Here is a 19,510-nt window from a genome sequence, read left to right on the forward strand (position 1 = left end):
TTGAGCAGCCTGTCCCTCATCTCTGCAGTCCCCCGGTCCCGGGCCGGCTTCCGATGCTGCGCTGGCTGATCGGCGGCGGCCGGGAGCCGCAGGGCTTGGCGGAGGTGAGGTGGCTTCCTGCAGAGACTTAAGCTTGGGGTGGGTGCGTGCAATGAGGTCGGGATGCACTGGGCCGTGGCCTTTCCCGCTTGGTAGGTCCGGGCCCCGGAATGGGCCGTGGTCCGGGCCGGGTGTCGGCCTGCGAGGCAGTCGAACTGGTAGAACGGGTTACGGGCGTCCTCGAAGAGAAACGGGGACGGTGGGAAAGCACAGAGGCGAAGCTTAAGGACGGTGTCCAGGTCTGGGCACTTCAGTTCAAGGAGGACATTGAGGTGCTGGAGCGTGTCGAGAGAAGGACAGCGGAGGTAGTGCAGGGTTTGGGCTACAAGTTTTGGGTGGAGTAGATGAGGGAGCTCTGGTGGTTTTATTTTGGGGAAAAGGAGGCTCAGGGGAGATCTTAGCACTCTCTCCAGCTGCCTGAAAGGAGAGTGCATCACTGGGGGTTGCTCTCTTCTCCCAGGCAAGCAGTGACAGGACGAGGACACAGTCTCAGGCTGCACCAGGAGAAGTTCAGGCTGAGCATCAGAAATAATTTCTTCTAAAGAGTGGTTAGATATTGGAATGGAGTGCTCAGGGTGGTAGTGGAATCACTATCCGTCGAGGTGTTTAAGGGCTGGACATGGCACAGAGTGCTGTGGTCTAATTGACAAGGTGGTGTCTGTCATAGGCTGGGCTCGATCTCAGACGTCTTTCCTAACCTAATTGAGTCTGTGAACAGCAGAACGAACGAGCTAAGATCCTGCTCGGTGGGAGTTACGGTATGTAGCTTACATGCAGTTCTTGCAGCTCCTGCCTTCAGGACTCTGAGGGCGATAATGTAAGTTGTAGGCAGTAAGTTATTTATGTGTCACAGTAGTTTGTAGTAGCTTTCAAGCATTTTGTCTTATTTCCTCATCCATTAAATATGTTTTGTTATGGAGTGCACTTTGTAATGGAGTAGCACTGACATCCTTGCTGCTACTCATATTGAGTAATGTTACTGAATTAGAGGGACACATGGTTCTAAGAGTCTGCTGAAGTTCTCAGCAGGGATTTTACAAGAGTTAATTAAAAGTATTTCTATGCTCCATACACTTAGTGCTTTTGTATCTAGATAAGTATGAGGAAATAATTATTTTTCAGCTGCTGTTTGTGAGCAAGTTATGCCAATATCAATGTTTACTTCAAAGGTCAGTACTTAATTTGGGTCCCAGGTTGGAATGATGGTGTGTGGGAATACCTCTAACCTTTGTCATCAAAGTGCCAGATGGATTGCAGTCATATTTGCAGGTTTGTGTGTAGTCGATTTTAGAAGGAGAATAGGAAATAGGTGCAGTTTTTTAAGATGTGCTAGAAAACTGCCTTGTTCTGTGCCCCTCTCCAAAATTTAGACTCTGGCTTTGGTTTATTTAGTGTGATTTAATAAAGCATGAGCATGAATCAAGGTGCAGCCTGCTTCTTCCCTTCTGCCACTCATACCTTGGGTAAATCCAATCCACGGGACTTCTGTTCTCATTGTTTTGTTCTCACAGAGCTGTGGAATGACAGTAATAATTTTGCTTCTCAGTTGAAAATCTGAAGAACAGGTATTGCTGAGGGTTAGTCCCTAGACCTTTTTCTGCCCTGCATGATTTAATACTGTTTCATCTAATAATCTTCATTGCAATTAGTTCTTAATAGGTAGAAAAGCCTACAGCAGCCCACACAGCAGTGTGTGGGCTGTGGACTCATGGTGTTTGTTACCTGTGCTGTGACTTCAGACAGCTGTGGTAGAGTGGCATTGCACTGGGTGAATAGAGGAAACCTGGCAAAACTGTACTGAGTTTGTGAATTAGAAATTTCTCCTTACTCTTTTTTTAATGTGGAATTGGAAGTAACTTTGACTTAAGCTCCTGCATCTCTTCAGTTGATGGCCAACCATGGTGTTCATTTTAGGGTGGCTGTGATAGTGGGAGTACTTAAGCGCAGGAGCATAATGGTCTGTGGGAACTAATCTGTCATGCACCATGATCCATAGATGAGTATTCCTCTGTACTCTCATATCCATGTTTTTCATTAATTGCTTTTGAAAATGCCACTTTTTGAATGCTTTGCATGATGGAGGTTGTACAAATTTTTGATGTGGCAATAAACATTTTGTTTCCTTTTTTTTTCTGATTACTTGTGTTGTTTACAAGTCATGCATAAAAACATGTGTATTTGGAATAGATTCCGTTAACATAACTATACAACTTTTACATATAAAACTTGGTGTTGCTACAGGAGACTCCTGTTAGTAGTTTGTATAAAAACAAACATGATTTCTTCAGAGAAAGAATACTCATATAGCCCAACACTTGTGTAAATATTAATGAAGATCTAAAGAGAGCATAACTTGTTGTGTGACATTTCTGGGGGAAAAGTTGTTATTTTGTTCTCATCTATAAGTACATTATCAGCACGATACCTTTCGCTATTCACAAGCATTGTTAGAATTAAGATTAGACTTGGTGTTCAAAAGAAATAGCTCCATCTTGTATTGAATAGGAGGTGACATCAGACTGTAGAATTCAGAGTTTTTCAGAATGGTGTTAAAATTGTTTTCTGAATGTATGTTTTCTGACTGCAGTCAGAAATAATAAGACTACAAAACTTGGGTTTCTTTCAAGCTGTCTGTGTGAAGGGCTGTCTGAGGGACTGCAAGAATGCAGTCCACACTGACAAAGTAACAAGTGAAAAGGGACGAAATTAGTGTTGAGAGAACAGGTACAGGAGGTATATGTCATTTCACCTTACAGCGTCTCTCTTGGAATTTTTGCTCCTTATATTCTCAGCCTTAACATGGCTTGAACTTTTGTGGAAAAACCTATGCAAAATGGGATCTTGCAGCACACATGTGATAAATGGGATATCTCTCAGGAACATAAGTCTGTGCTGGTGCATCCTGATGCAGAATTGGTGTTGATGCTAACATGTCATTTTCCCAAATGCTTCAGAGTCCTTTGGGCCTGCCATGAAAGTAAGGATAAGTCTAATATGCTGAGATTTCCTTAGGAGTTCTAGAACTGTAATTTTTTTAAGGAGTGTTTTGATTAGCTTTTGATGAGTGAACGCCCAAGTTTTTTGTTATTATAGCCATGCAGATTCTACTTGCATTATTTTAAAGGGGAGCTGCTGTTCTCATGTGATTACATAAAATGAGGAACAGTTGCTTCATGAAATGCATCAGGTAGCACAAAACCAAGATAAAATCAGGAGAGATTAATTTAAAAATTAAGAACTCTTAATTTTTAAAATAACCACAGGTGTCTTTCCATCTGTATTTACTAACTATGTCATTCTTAGTTTCTGAAGAATATTATCGTAGTACCAATATCAGAGTAATGGAAAATTACTATTCTTCCTGCAAGAAAAGGTTCAAGTTTCTGAGGATAACGTGTTAATCTTTCATGTGGTATTACCTGTCATGTGTACTGGATGTTGTACAGTGTTCTACAGTTGCTGTTTTTACAATGTACGTTCTGTTGAAGTTCTCAAAGAACAGTCTTGGAAATAGTATGATGTTGACTGTTGTGTCAAATGAATCTAGAGGGGAGAGAGCGCTGTCACTGAGTAACTACTGAGCTGCTTAAATGTTTTTTTTTTAAAAAATAATGTCTGACAACAAGTTGTTCCAGAATGTTTAAAACCTTAATTACAAAAAAGTTGTCTTGAAATAAAATTATGATTGAGATTGGCAGAACTATTCTGCCTTGAAAATGCAGTTCTATGCAGTATTTTATGGACCCTGCCTAGTGATCAGCTTGCTCCAAGTGATTGATTGTTCTTTTAATTAATAGTCTAGTTGGGGGTAATTGCGGATGCTGTTCTATAAAATGATTAATCATTCTCTGTTTTTTTAGTGGTTTGCTTTGGTATTTTGTGAGCAGAATACCAATGGGTGATTTATATATTATGGAACAGGACAGCATTTGTTCTTATTTCATTTAAATATGTTGTCTTTATATAGGATTTTAAAATTGAACAGTAGATGAAAGTTATGAGAGGTTCACAGCCATCTTGTAAGAGGTGTAATTTAATGAAAAACTGAATGTACGGTGAATTGAGTCATGAGGCTGGCTTCACATGACAGCTTATAACTGAACTGGGTTTTCGTCTCACTGTATCCTTGATTAAATCTGTACAAAATGTTTTTGTTGAACAGAAAATACTATATCATAAGTTCAAATACCTGCTATAGAAATCTATTATTTATGTGAAATAACAGGAAATTTTATTTTATAATTATTTTCATTAAGGCAAAATGGTATTTCAGAAACTTCACACGTGAGTCTGTATGTAGGTTGTTAGACATTACAAAGACCTGATGAAAGTAATTTTGATAGTGCAAAATAAATTTACTTCATTTTTTATGAATTTTAGAAATCCTCTGTACAGACAATTGGTGAAGAACAAATACAGAATCCTTACACGGAGCTCCTTGTGTTGAAAGGCCATCAAGATATAGTACGATTTCTAGTGCAAATAGATGATTGCAGGTATGAAATGCCATTTCAAATTGTTTCACAATGTCCTTGGCAATATGTTTGCAAAAATGTAGTAACATTTTAATCCTGTCTTTTTACTTTTGCGGGGTGAAGGCAGGAGAAACTGCTGGTAAGACAAAGGATGAATACTCCCGTTTCTTGCTATGTTCGTGTATCTTTTGGCTTCTAAGTCCTACTTTAATGAGAAAATAATGGTAATAATGTTATGTTTCTTAGTACAGATTGTTTGTAAGAATTGCCTCTAGCTAATTCAGCTGTTCTTTATCAGTCTGTTCCTGGTCTGAGTGTTGCCTTCTGTACATGCATAGATTCTCACAGGATAATATGGGGTACTATCTGCTGCTGTTCTTACATGATGTGTGTGTTCTATATTTCTGAATTGAGGATAGCTTTTTTACCTTCTGGTTCTACAAAAGAATGTAACATACTCCTACTGATGTGCTGTAGCAATTGGACATGCCATCTTCAACAATGAGTGTTGCTTTTCTGATCTTTTGTTGCACTTTATTTGATACTATAGTGCTAAATTCACTTGAGCTTTGATTAATGAAATTTTTTTAACTTTCCAAGTTTTAAAATTTTTCGCTACTTTATTCAGAATGACTACCTAGCAAAAGTAATCATATGCATAACCTCTGCATTACATATCTTCCAGTTTGATCTGATTCAACTTACTATACTTCTTTGAAACCTGATAGTTCCTTTGTCTCCTTCAGGTTACAGCTATATGCACCTTTTTGTATGTTCCTGACAATCTCTATCTGTAACTTCTGAAGACTGAATTATTTATCTTCTGAGGACAGTTATGTAATAACTGGAGAACTGGTTAAGGGGATAAAGTGATTGTATTTACCTTTGTCACTTAGGAAATGTGACTGAGAGAATAAATTGTAATAGCTGTACATTACAACCTATTTTCTATTCCACTTTTCTCTAAATTAGCCTTGCACGTTCTTTAACTTAACATAATTCTACAAGAGAAGAAATAATTTTCTGTCTTAAAAGTAAGGTTGTGAATTCTTCATACAGTCATAAAATGTAGTGACTCTTGACTGATGTGGAGAATTAAATAGAAAATGTTTAGTGTCTAAGAATGTAAGTAATAGGCAAGAATAGCTCTGTTAAGGAGCTATAGTAATTTATATCTTTTATGAATTAGACACAGAAGGAAAATTCTAATATATTCATCAATACATGGCATGAAGTTAACATGGGCAAGAGTTTGTTTTATACCTTGCAGTGTACAGCAGGTGTTTTGTGAAGGGAGGTTTGTCTTCCTCCCAGTGCACATTGATTGGAAAGGACCATGCTAGTGGTCTCTTCCAGTTCACAAATGCCCACAGAATCTTATTTTCTAATATTATATATATCTATATGTATACATAAATAAAATTTCGCAGAAGACTCCATGGAGGATTTTTAGCTTGCCAGTTTTTATTTTTAATGTAATAAATACATATATATGTCAGGAAAGTTACATGCATTATCATAACACTTATTTTTATGTGTAGTAGTCCACCAGAAGATTCATATAAAAATGGAAGAATCTTGTATGGCTTCTTCAATCCTTTTTTTCCCTAGACGAGTTATTAAAATAATAATTGTAGTACTTTATCAAAGTATGCTTTTCTCAAATGTATACTGGATATGTGTAATTCATTTTTGTAGTAGCACCACAGTATTCTTAGTTTGCATATGCTGTCTTATACAAAGGGGTGTTTTACCATTTTTGGCTTTGTTATTTGGTAGCAGGTAAATTACTAAAGCTAAAATCATGATAATCATTGTAAAACTAAAGCCTTAGTGACGATGTTTAAGGTAGGTTATATAGCGTATGGATGACAAGTAAATTGTAGTTGGTTAGTATTCCAAGAGTTTGAGGAGTTTAAAAAAGTTGTTTCAATTGTTACTGACAGTAATTCTAATTTTTTTTTTTTATCAAGAATATTCTATTTTCTATATTGTTAAACCCATGATAATATTTTTCACTTATTCTTTTCAGTAAGATTAGTATTGTTACACAGCTTCTGAAATGTTTTTATTTAGTTTCTGCAGCTATTCCATTGTGTGCTTTTTGTCAACTATTGTAAGCCAAGTTTCACGCTTCAGGTCTTTAGATAATATCATCTTAGTGAGAATTTTACAGAAGGATTTTCTTGTTTTCTCAGTGGCTCAGCTAAAACCAGTGAGTGGAAAATTTTCTCAGATTGGTTTTTGAAGATACTAAATAAATCCTCTATGAATGTAACAGAAAGCTGGTTGCTTCTTTTTTTTTCTCTTCTTTGCTCTTGTACTTTTTGAACATGGAGTAAGGTTCATATTGATTGGAATATCACTAAAGAAGGCTAAGCCTCAGCAAGAGTCTTCCAAAAACTGGACTGAGATGAAATTGCAAGTAATACTCCAGCATTTGACACATTAAATTAAACAGAGTTCATAACACATTTTAAGAATAGATTTTTTTGTTGATCATTTGACCATTCCTTGCTCCTTCAGGAAGCAGACAAGGTTATAGATGATGGTGATCATGACTGGAAAAGACTGAGGTAACACATGAAGACATGCTTTTTATAACCCTGTTGGAATTCTTAAGTCTTGTTCTTATGTTAAGTATGTGTTGGGAATCACCTATTTAAATATACTAATTCAGTTTAGAAACTGTAATTAGTATTTACAAATACTTGCTTATTCTTTAAAGTCAGAATTTGATTTATCTTGTAAGTATTTTTTCTTCCATAAGTACTTACTGCTTTTCCATTACATTACACTAGAATGAAGTTTTCAGTTTGTTACAGTTTTTTGTTTTGTTTGTTTTTTTTCCCAGGTTTGCATCTGCAGGAGACGATGGAATCATATTTCTGTGGAATGCTCAGGTTAGCTGTCTCTTTTAGGGGTGGCTTGTGTGCTTTGGTGAGGGTAGAAGTTGAAGAGATGAAATAGAAATGTCTAGGAGCAAAAAAGCAGAATAAATAAGAATTGTTGCAGAGCTACTGTTTGAAAATGTAAAAGTGGAGGCAGTCTGTTAAATCTTAGTTTACGAAGGAGAGTTAGGAATGTAGAAGTTGGATGAATCCAAGGGAAGGGTAAGTTTTGGAAGTTAAATGTTATGGGATGACATAGTGATTTTAGAAAAATCATGGTGTTAAAAGCAGAAGTGTGTATGACGTTGTGGCTTTAATTACTCTTTGAAAGTATGTTTTGTGTTTGCTCTAAATGCTGAAATGCTGACGTAATGAGATCCCAGACCTGGCAGGATTTTTATATACACTTAAGATTTAAGTACATTTCAATCACTGTATTAGTAATACCTCTTTAGTATGACTGATTGATGGAGAGCTATCCCAAAATTGTATTGGAAAGATACCAAAATCAGTAGAAGTTAAACATATAATGCCATGCAGGAACAGGTCTTTAATTGCTTGCTGTGATAAAAATCTCCTTACAACTTCTGAAAACCTTACCTTAAGATGTTAATTTTATCGTACAAGTAGTGCTCAGTAAGTGTGACACCTGCTGTTTTGCTCTTCTGCTGTTTTTCCATATCATTGACAAAACCATAGAGAACTGATGAGCATAATAAGAAGTTCGAAGGGGAGACCTACTGTACCATTTATGGTGTATCAAACATTCAATTGAGGAAGAAAAAATCCCAGACTTTAAATTTTCTTTAAAATCTTCTGAAAAATTTATAATAGTGTAATTTTAAAATACAGAAGGAGAGCCTTGAAACTTTTCTTTCGAGCACCTTCTGTTAGTGCTTTGCTGGTTTTGAAGGTCTTTTATAGTTTTATAATTCTGTAATTTGGAAAAGTAAAGGGATTTGAATATTAAAACCCACGTGTGTGAATATATATGCCCAGTATTCTGAGCAGTTTGTGAACATAAAACTCATTTGGATACCCAGCTTTATGAACTAAGTTCCATTTTCTACTTCTATAGGACTTCTATTGTTCTTTTTAAAGCAAATCTTTGTACTTTTAATTTAAAACATTAATCCACATCTGTCAAGAAGTTTGCAGTTAAAATTACCCTGTATTTTAGCTGCATGATTAAAATGCTAGTTTGCTTTTGCATGTTTATTTGTAGGGTTTTGCCATTTAACTAAAATATTAGTAGAAGCAGCTGTAGTTGTCTAAAGCACCAGTTTAAATCTATAGATAATGTCCATCCTAAATAAATCTGGCTGGAGTTTGGCCATAGATATAGGTCAGGCTTTTCCAATAATTAAAATTAAAAAAAAATGCATTTTCAAGTAAGGGTTTCTCAATAAATCTAAATTGCTGTAGTATTTAAGAGGGGTGAATATCCAATATTTTCTTTTAAATTAAATGAATTTAGTACAAAGTTTTGTTCTTAAGGGCTTTTAGATGTTTTTTACTTAGAGAGTAACATGTGTTATGTACCACTTCCTTAAATTTAACTCATAGTATGTTGTTTAATTTAAGATCTTGAACAGCACTGAAGGTAGAAAGTAGTAAATCCTTAAATTACTTCTGGAAAGGAGATTTTAGACTCAAGAAGTTCTTGCTTTAAAAAGACATTTGATACCTCTATTTTGTGTTACAGTTGGCATTTTCCTATTTTAAACCTCATTTTCCCTGTTTTTGTTTTTCAGACTGGAGAAAAACTTAATGAACTTCATGGGCACACACACAAAATTACAGCTATAGCACCATTTTCTTCATCAGATGTTACTGAAGAAAAAAATGATTTGATTATAACAGCATCAGCTGATAGAACAGTTATTGTATCCTTTGATCTGGGGAGAATTTAAAGTTCTACTGGCTTTTTGTGGTTTTTACTTTTAAAGGTAACACTGACGCAGGTTGCAGCCCATCTCAAAACTTAATGGCTACCAATACCCACTAGATTTAATTGGATTACCCTGGGGTTTCACTATTTATTGTTCACATGTAGATACAATCCTTGCCACAAAAATGAATCCATAACAGGCTTTTATGAATATATCATTTAGGCCAAATATTGAAAAGATTTTCAGGGTTTAGGATTCCAAGTTTCTGCAGCTCTTTCCTAATCTTTAGTCACCAGCATGGCATTTACATTTATGATACATAGAAACTTTTCTGTTTCCTTAATGAATAAAGACAGGTTTGGGACTGCACTAGCGGCAGACAGATTCAGAAAGTGTCATGTTTCCATTCTACTGTAAAGGTACTGAGGAAACCCTGTGAATGTCTCTTGTTTTGTTTTATACATTAAGTTGTTATGTCTGGCTCATGGGTCATGTGTGCAGGTGTCTTAGAATGAACAGCATTGCTTTATTTAAGAATAGGTACATAATGAATGGCTCAGAAGTGGGCACAATTCTTAATTTGTTTTTGAAACTCTTAATATCTCAATTTTGTTTTTCAAAGGATGTAGAACAAAGGCGATGGTGTGACTTGGTTTTATTACTGTGTTGGAAAAGGCGACTTAAAACATATAAAGTTTTTGATGAAAAATTTAACATGTTAGTGTGCAATTAAATATGTATTTCTCAGAGACCTTGATACTGTATTTCACAGTAGTTACAGATTTATCTAACTAAAGCTCTTGATCATTTCACTGAGAAATTCCCTGAAGAACTTTTGCAGGAGACATATATCTGTTTTTTTTTTCTGCAGTGTTTGACAGTTCTTCAAAGACTGAATGTATGGTTGTCTGGAGGGAGTGATCTATGTGTTTGGAACCGAAAATTAGATCTCTTGTGTAAGACCAGTCATCTTACTGATGCAGGTAAAAATGGAAATGACTCATTATAGCTGTTAAAGTGCAAGTAAAATGGATCTCTATAATGATGCAAAACCAACTTGGCAAATTCATTTTAATTCTAATAATAACATTATGTATTAGAGCCACTCTTTATTTTTTTAAATGTCAGATTTAATAGTTTCTGAACTAAGACTGCTTTTAATGTTCTGTGCTGTGTGAATTTTAGACTATCTCAGATCTCAGTAACTGTACATTATCTCTGTCTACAGGGCTAGAGCTCAGATGCTGATTTATGTGTTTGCTGTAACATGTACCAGATCCTTTGACTGGCTTTTTGTGTGATTGAGTGGGCGTTCTATTGTATTTCTAGGTGAAGCTTTGTAATAGTAGAGCAGTAAAGATTACTTTTTGTTGTTAAGAATCAGTACTTCTGATGTAGAAAATGCATGTTTTGATAAGAGTATAATAAACTTAATCAGAAATCAATGTCAGTCATGCTTTTCTATTAATAAACTTCTATATTATCTGCCCATGTGAAGAAAATTGTTGCATGTAATTGCTGTGTGGTACAGAGATGCTTACGAAGCTGTGAATTACATTTGAAAGTGGAACCAATATTGGCCTTGTTTTTGTCATAGAATACAGTAGTGGTAGGCATAGTCTTCTGAATCCTTGAGGATATTAATACTTCTTTTGGTTCAGTAGGAAATATCATGCTAAATACCTGTTGGACCATGGTGCTTAAAATGAAGTGCTATTGAAACTTTGGTACAAGAGTCAATGGAATGTGTGGCATAGGCCTTCTCTTCCTAATCTCTGACTTTGTGGAGAAAGAGATTGCTTATTCCTTGGGTAATTTTCCTCTAGTGGTACTTTGGCACAGGGTGGGGCAGTTCTGTGCAGGATGAAGATACATTAACAGCAAGCTGGATATTTTATCATATGTTCTATTCTTCCTCATCTTGCTCTGCACATTATTTTAGAAATGTGCATACTTGAGGTAGTATTACTTTCCAATAATTTTGGTACTGCTTATATTTAGAGTCACAATAATTGTCATGGTGTTTTTAATACGGGTCTAGCATTATGGCATAAATATCTTAATTGTATTTAAAATAAAAAAAAAGAAAAAGAAAAGAAAAAGATCATTTACTTTCAGCTTCACCACAAGTTTGATGTTCAGAATTCTGCTTGTTTCAGGACCAAAACCCCTGACCTTACCTCTGTTTGAGATAACCTGTTAATTTCTGGTGCCTTTTAATTTTCTCTTCAGGCAATTTACTTTTGTTTTGATAAGTGGAAAGAAGATTGTTAAGAACTTTATTAATAAGGAATTAGCAGTTTGTTTTGTTTTCTTGTGATCAATTAATGTCCGTTTCTCCCTTTTTTTTTTCCAAAGGCATCAGTGCTTTGGTTGAATTGCCCAAATACTGTGTTGCAGCAGCAGTTGGCAAAGAGCTAAGTGAGTATCTTGCATTTTCCAGTGCTCATGCTCCTCCATAACAGCTGCTTATCAGAGATATGTGTGAACAGCACTCTGGAATTGTATAGTAAAAATAAATGGTATTAGGCTATGATCAGCAACATTTTTTCTTTTACAATCAACAGAGAGGAGACAATACTGATTTTATTCAAGAATTTTTTAGAGATATGCATGACATGCAAAACAAAACTTTTCTATATTTAGAATCATAGAATCACTAAAATTGGAAGCAACCTCCAAGATCATTGAGTCTAAGCTTTGACCAATCACCTCTGTGCCAACCAGACCATAGAACTAAGTACCATGTTCAGTCATTTCTTGAACATATTCAGGGATTCTGACTCTTCCACATCCCTGGGCAACCCATTCCAAAGCCTAACTATCCTTTCTGTGAAGAAATTCTTTCTGATGTCCAGCCAAGACCTCCCCTTGGAATAGCTTGAGGCTACTTCCTTTTTTTCCAGTGACTTGTAGCCTGTGAGAAGAGGCCAGTGCCCACTTTGCCACAACCTCCTCTTAGGTAGTTGTACGAAGTGATGAAGTCTCTCTTTACTCAGTGCTAAACAACCCAAGCTCTCTTCTCATAAGACTCGTGCCCCAGACCCTTCACCGACTCTGCTGGTGTTCTTTGGACACACTCCAGCACCTGAATATCTTTCTCGTTATGAGAGATGCAGCGCTGAACACAGGACTTGAGGTGTGGCCTCACCAGTGTGAAGCACAGGGGGACAATCCCTGCTCTGGTCCTGCTAGCCACATTATTGCTGGTACAGGCCAGGATGCCACTGGCCTTCTTGGACACCTGGGCACACCCTGGCTCTTGTTGGTCAAGTAGGACCTGTCTTTCTTAACCCCATGCTGTCTGGGCCTGATTTCCTGGTTGTCCTGTATGTGCTGTGTGGTCACTCTCAAGATAATTTGTTTTATCATTTTACCTGGCACTGGGATTAGGCTGACAGATCTGTAATTCCCTCAGTCCTTCCTACAACAAGTCGTATAGATGGGCATCACACTGGCCACTGGGACCTTCCTGGTTTACAAGGACTGATGATAAATGACAGAGATTAGCTTGGTAAGCTCCTTGGTCAACTTCCTCAGTGTCAGTGCCGCCTGTCCAGATTTGATTGTGACAATTTACATTTGTTCTTTTGGAGAGGGTCTGGAACTGCTTACCTGAGCTGTCGGATACTCAGATTCTCTAGAGCCTTCTTGTCCCTGGGTCTGAAGTATGAGGTATTGATGGTCTCTTAGTATCCAGAGCTATAATGAGTAGCTTTTGTAGTACTCTTGAGACAGAAATTCCAAGACTGATGAAAATAAAGTCTTAATTTCTGACAATACTGATTTCCTTACTAGAGAATATTGCATTTTTTTGAATAGTAATGTTTCAGATACATGAGTCCTCAAGAAACATGTTTCACTTTTAGTAATTTTTCCATAAAGGTGTCTGATACTTTTCACTTCTGGTGTTGACTAGTTCTCTGACTTTCAGAGTTACTAGGCGGAAGTGTTTTATTCTGTGTTTGCTGTGGTTAAGATTCCTAACTGGTAACACTGAAATAACTGCTTCCTGTTTTTTGATGTTATGAGTGATCATAAGTGGGTCTTATATTGTCTCACTTACAATGTTTAATTTTTGTGTCTGAAAAGTGTTTTATTTAAACATAGTTCCATCTTATTCCAAATGAAAAGGCTTGCTTAGGCAATTTTTCTATCTTTGCAGTAATTTTTAAGTTGAGTGCTTCTAACAATGGGTCTGAAAGTTGGAATATTCTTGAAGTAAAGCGCCTTGTTGACCATCAGGATAATATTTCATCTTTAGTCAGTGTCAATGGTAAGAGTAATTTTATGATGTTACTGTTTTTGTTAGTTACCAGTAGGATGTTTCATCTATAGAGTTTTTATTTGAACCAAAGTTTTAACTGGAAACATGTTAACTAGTAGATGTACCTTTTTTTTAGCAAAGGTAGCGATAGGACAAAATATAATTCTTTTGTTCATGGATTAACAATGAAATGAAACCAGGCAAGTTGTAATATAGAAGAGTCAATGTCATTGATGGAAATGAAACTCGGTCTTTCTGTTGGGAAAGTTAAAAATGCTATTTTTTTTGTCTTGTTCCTTCTTAGTCTTAAAATGGAATATGGAATGCCATGTCCCTTACAGTTGTAGTCCTAAGGTAACTGAAGGTTCTGAGTGTGCAGATGTGAGCCTGCATATAGATCCATTATAGAGATACAAAGCTGATACTATCTATGCTGCTCATTAGAGTAATACTGAACTAATACCTGAAATTCTGTCTACTTTGCTGCAAGTATCAGCAAGTCTTTTTTTATGGAGCATCCTCACAGACAAGGAATGGGTATTACTGGCAGGATAGAGAGTGTGTAATTTATCTGTGTATGTATCTGCCTGGTTCACACAAAGGTGCTGTGTTACAGAGGTAACAAGAGGCTGAAAAAAAGAAAATTTGGATCCTATGGTACATGTTTCTGAGCTACAGTGTTGCCATTATTTTCTCCTTTTTGATTATGAAATTAAAGCAATATTTGGCTTAAAAAGAAAAGATGCTACGTACATTAAATACTGTTGTAGAAGTTCCTTTCCATGTGTGATAAATTCAAAATGAGCAGAGACTTCAATATTGCCATTAACTCATTCATTCCATTTATGATCAGAATTTCTGTTTATGGCAAAGAAATACATTATTGTGTCTGGGGGATGACTGTACCCTTGCTTCTCCAAGGAATAGAAGGGCTTTGTATGTAGAAATGAAGTTCAAATATTTGTACACACTTCTGGTCGTGTTCCTTACCTTTGCAACTGTATACTGTGCACTGTTGGCAGTGAATATTGTACTTCCTAGTTACAATTTTAGAGGAGAGCTCGTCTGAGCTATACTAGGTAATTAGATGAGTATTTACTCAGACAGAGAGGTTTTTGTCCAGTCAGTTATGTACTGGACATTTTACATAGCCTTGCATATAAATGGGCTGTCTTCCCTTTCTAGGGTTGTAACTTCGTGATTTTTTTTTCTCTTCAGATTTGACTTTTGTGACAGGTTCTCACATAGGTGAGTTAATAGTTTGGGATGCACTTGACTGGACAAAGCAGGCATCTGAGTGCAACTTCTGGGACTCCTCTGTCCATCCAGATGTACAGCCAGAAATAAAGTTATCCCAAAGCCCACATGAAACTTCAGTTCAACACTTAACATCTGACGAGGAGGTAAAAAGCTTCAGAGTAAATTATTTTAATTTAGGTAGGATGATCTTACCACAGAAGACCTTGAGTGGTTCCTATTTTCAGTTTCCTTGTTTTAATGAGAGGCTTCATTAAATATGCACAGCTATTTTATATGGTCAACAGTTTTTATAAAATATATTGGCATTGACCTTTATGAAGGGTTTAATATGTTGATGGTATGGAAACTAATGTAATGGAGTGTCACAACAGCATTTCTTTTTGATCTACAAAGATTTATTATTTGTTTACAATACCACTAGAGAAAAATAAATATGGGTGCATGTTTTGATGGCACGCATCTTTCGTGCCATCCAGTTTTTGGAAATACAGTTTTCCCAATAATGCACCTGTTTGAGCAGTTACAGCTGAGATAACTGTAAGAATACTGTGGGGTACTATTTAAGAGCAGGCATATGTCTATGCTTAATAGCAAATCAGTACTGCTGTTTCTGTTCAGGTAGACTATGCAGAATTGTATACTCAAATATGTTTCCAAGATTCTGTCTACTATTGCCATGCTTTAGAGATAAGTTCTTGGTCAGAATACTCAGTTAGAACTAAGTTATTGTACAGCAAACACTAAAAATACTCAGGTTGATATTTAATTTCATGAAATGTTACCAACTGTTGGTCACAAAATAAAAGATCTTTCACTGTTGGGGTACAGTGGGATTTAGTTTGAGGCATGTTGGTCAGTTACTGGAAATGATTAAGGAAGAGATTCTTGGAAATGGATTCAGATATATAAGCTGTAACAAAATAATGGCTGTGGAAAAGCCTGAATATAGGGTAAGGACCAAATAGTTGCCTGATGCATTTGCATCTTTCTGAATAGAACTTTTCCTAAAACCCTGGAGAGAGAGAGAAATATTGTGGCATATGGGGGGGTGCTAAAAAAGATGTGGTTGTCTTTAAAGGTGGGATTTTCAGTGGTTTTCTTGTCAGTGTTTATTTCTGCAATGAGCCAAAAGTGAATTTTGATTAGGATAAGTTCTGTAATTTGGCTTCAAAACACTTCCATTCCATGCCTGAAAACGACGTATGATGTGTTTTAAGGAAGTACAAAAGAATTTCGGAAAGTCAGAGATTGTCAAAACATTCAGTGTGGAATCTGGGGGTGCTGAAGGCTTTCTTCCATTCATGGAACTGAACTAAATTAATTGCTGTGGTTTTTTTGTGGGATTTTTTCATTGTGAGAGTTTTGAATGATGGGGAAAAAAGGTGGTTCTAGTGTTACATAGCAAAATAGATGGTGCTTTTAAGGTAGTGCTGTCTGTTTTGTAAAGCTCCTGCTTAAAAGGTGGTGCAGAAATGTATTTGTAAAACGTATTATTTTGTTACCTGCTACCTCAAAGCAGAATACCATTCTTCATGTTAAAAAAAATAGTGTAAAATATGTTTCCTCTGTTTTCCAGACTTGGTAGTTAGGTAGTTGGAGAAGATACACTTGTCTCGTTTGACACTGAGCTTATAAGCAAAACATGATTCTAAAACAAATGGGATGATAAAGGTTTTCAAAACTATGAAATAGTGCTAAGGAGTGCATCTGCTGTCCTGGTATGTGTGTGTTTAGCTTGCCTTTTAATAGAGGTGTACAATTTATGCTTCATGTGTTTTAGGATTTTGCCAGGGCTTGTGAAAAAAGAAGAGTGCTCCATGAAGAGCATGTTTTGCAGAGATGTAAGACTGTATGGCTCAAGGTGGAAGAGTTATGTGGAAGGCCACTGAATTTGAACCTTATGTGAAACTAGGATAATGGGCTCAGTGGTTTGTTTTTTTTGTCTTGATTTGGAAATGGCGCTATGAGAAATCTGTTCAGTTTCAGTGTTTCCACAGTAGTTTCACATAAGGAAAAGAAAAGAATAAAAACCTGGGCAGAGAGTTTTGTACAATGTCAAAACATTGTTGAATATATAGAGGGAATTTTTGTCAAAGACTCTAGGTTACAAGTTGTACAAAATGTTGACAAGACATGTAGTGTGAATTGTATATGAGATGTTAATGTTTGGGTTGTGTAAAAGGAGGGAGGCTGTTCAGGGAAGTGTTCCAGCACACTGTCATCTGAACAAGGTATGTTAAAAAACTGCAGGTATATACCAAATGGAAAGATTTTGCAGTCCTGTGGTACTGAATATTAATGATATGTACTTACACAGGATTGTATACGTGTTCTCTTAAAGCTCATCGCAAGTCATGAAGCGGTCCAGGTCCAGAGATCTCTAAACCATTTCTGGAGCCTTAGGGTCATGATGATTATGAGATGGAATGTCTACACTCTTTTGAAGAAGAAGATTGAATGCAAAATGCAGTATTCTGTAATACTTTACTATGAGAGAGTTCCTTTTCTGTATTCAGTAGAGCCCAAATGCTTTATCAAGGCCTCTTTATCCATCTTTGTCCTCAGTTAAATTTCAAAAAACGTCAAGAATGCTGAACAGTTTCCTGTATTCTCAGAGTTTCTTGATAAAACGAGAGTTTTTCAAAACATGGGACATTATTTTACTTTAAGAACATAAGCACTTAATTACAGAAATGTCTTAATTTGTTGGTATCTTTAGTTTCTGCTTAGACTCTGAGGTACAGGATAAAAATACAGACATTAAATTACTGCTTAGAATATAGAATTATATCCCACATTTACTTTAAAAAATCCATCTCTTTTTATAATTTGCTAATTTCATATGTTTGGGATAAAGAAGTAACATGAGGGCAGAAACAAGCTAGGTCATAGTATCACTGGAAATCCATTTTATGCAAGGTGATCCTTCAGTATCTGTTTCTGTAAGTTGTTCTATTGAATTTTCTTTCCAGTGTGTGTTTGCTGCTGTTGGCAAAGGCATATACGTATATAATCTTCAAATGAAGCGTGTGATTGCCTGCCAGAGAACTGCTCACGACTCCTCTGTGCTGCACATTGAGAAGCTTCCAAACAGGTACAAAACATAGTGCATTTTGTTAATGTAATAAAGAAAAGCAAAACTTGGAAGGGTGAGTAGAGACAGACTGCAAAGCTACATTGGCTTTCTAGTGCAGGGACTTGATCTTCAATTTGAGCTGCTTTTGTTAGGTAGAGCTTGTTAATATGATTTTGGAAAATTTATCATTGTAATTCAGTGGGAAAACCTGTATTCCAGTATGACTGGTACCCAGGCTGAAAAGAGCTATTTTCAAAATGATGCAGCACTGATGAAGCACTTTTGTCTGTAGTGTGAAAATATAGCTTAATGGCATTTTAATTCTAGAAAGCCAAGGCATACAGCATATTCAGAATATATTTATCACTAAATATTTTGTAACACTTGAAATGTTCTAACAAAAATTAATAACTTGCAGTTTTTGTTTGTTAGAAATTTAGTTTGTCAGAATTTCTATCTGGAACTTGTTTTGACAGCCAACTTGGACAAGTTGCTGCATATATATGTATATGCTAATAGCAGTGTTAGATCCCATTATATTCTTGTTCAGTGGGGCGAAGTCTGCCAGAAGATAAAAACTGAGGCCTTGGTCTTGTAAATGTGTGTGTTCTAAGCTGTTCTGAATGTGTCATGAAACAGAGTACCTATCCTTTCATTATTTTTCTGTAAGAAAAAATAGTGTTTTGATTAATGAAAGTAAACTTACAGAAACCAACTAGTGGAACTGTGTTTGCAGAGTCTAGACTGGTTATGCTTTGGTTACATAGTGGTATGCTTTTAGTATGGGGTTTAAAAGGTTTATTTTTTCCACTTATTCTACAAGTCTATTATAGTTTGTTCTGCTAATGAATTTTGTTTTCTGTGGAACATCTGCACACCCTGCTACATTTATCAGTTCTAGTAAACTTGTGTGGAACCTGAAGCACTTACTGTCTCTTTCATAGAAATATCACAAGGTCATTTACACAGGTAAGTATCCATGCTAGTGCTGCTTATCAACTGTTTTTACAGGCAGCTGATCTCCTGTTCAGAAGATGGCAGTGTGCGCATTTGGGAACTCAGAGAAAAGCAGCAGCTGCCAGCTGAACCAGTTTCAACAGGTTTGCTAGTAGTGGGGACTGAAAGGAACATTAAAAAACCCAATATTCACCATACAGGAATAGAGAAGCTTTCAGGCTTTGTAAAGAGAGACACTTGTGTCTCTCTTTACTTTGTAAAGAGAGACACACCAACTGATCTCAGGTGTGGGAGGGAAACTGAAGAGAACATGGGTGTATGGTGATCCCATATCAGATCCTCCAGGATCTGATATGGGATCATAGGAGGTCCAGCTGAAACAATTCTGTTTCATAGCCATAAAGCTTACTTGGACTTCACAGTTGTATGAGCTGGTTAAAAGAAATGACCTGACAAACCTTCATCCTTTCCTCCTTGTACCAAACAGTACTGAATTCTAGTACCATACAAGAGTGAATAGTGGCAGGACCTTGTGATGAAACCTTGCAGATAAGCAGCTGGCACCAAAAAGAAAGTGTTTTCCATGTCTCCTC

At 36.4% G+C, this 19,510-nt stretch overlaps 1 protein-coding gene across 1 annotated transcript in view; it reads left to right on the forward strand.

Moving 5' to 3' along the window:
- WDR41 (WD repeat domain 41) overlaps positions 1-19,510 on the forward strand; it is a 27,862-nt gene continuing 8,352 nt past the window's right edge. Inside the window, exons 1-11 of the mRNA XM_015652979.2 lie at positions 1-104; positions 4,480-4,595; positions 7,429-7,477; positions 9,220-9,351; positions 9,714-9,776; positions 10,229-10,340; positions 11,716-11,778; positions 13,523-13,633; positions 14,843-15,027; positions 17,857-17,978; positions 18,972-19,060. Of these exons, the coding sequence (XP_015508465.1) occupies positions 54-104; positions 4,480-4,595; positions 7,429-7,477; positions 9,220-9,351; positions 9,714-9,776; positions 10,229-10,340; positions 11,716-11,778; positions 13,523-13,633; positions 14,843-15,027; positions 17,857-17,978; positions 18,972-19,060 (1,093 nt within the window). The 5' untranslated portion in view covers positions 1-53. The remainder of the gene's footprint in view (positions 105-4,479; positions 4,596-7,428; positions 7,478-9,219; positions 9,352-9,713; positions 9,777-10,228; positions 10,341-11,715; positions 11,779-13,522; positions 13,634-14,842; positions 15,028-17,856; positions 17,979-18,971; positions 19,061-19,510) is intronic.

Source organism: Parus major, chromosome Z, assembly GCF_001522545.3.
Source record: "Parus major isolate Abel chromosome Z, Parus_major1.1, whole genome shotgun sequence".
In the NCBI taxonomy this organism is placed as follows: Eukaryota; Metazoa; Chordata; class Aves; order Passeriformes; family Paridae; genus Parus; species Parus major.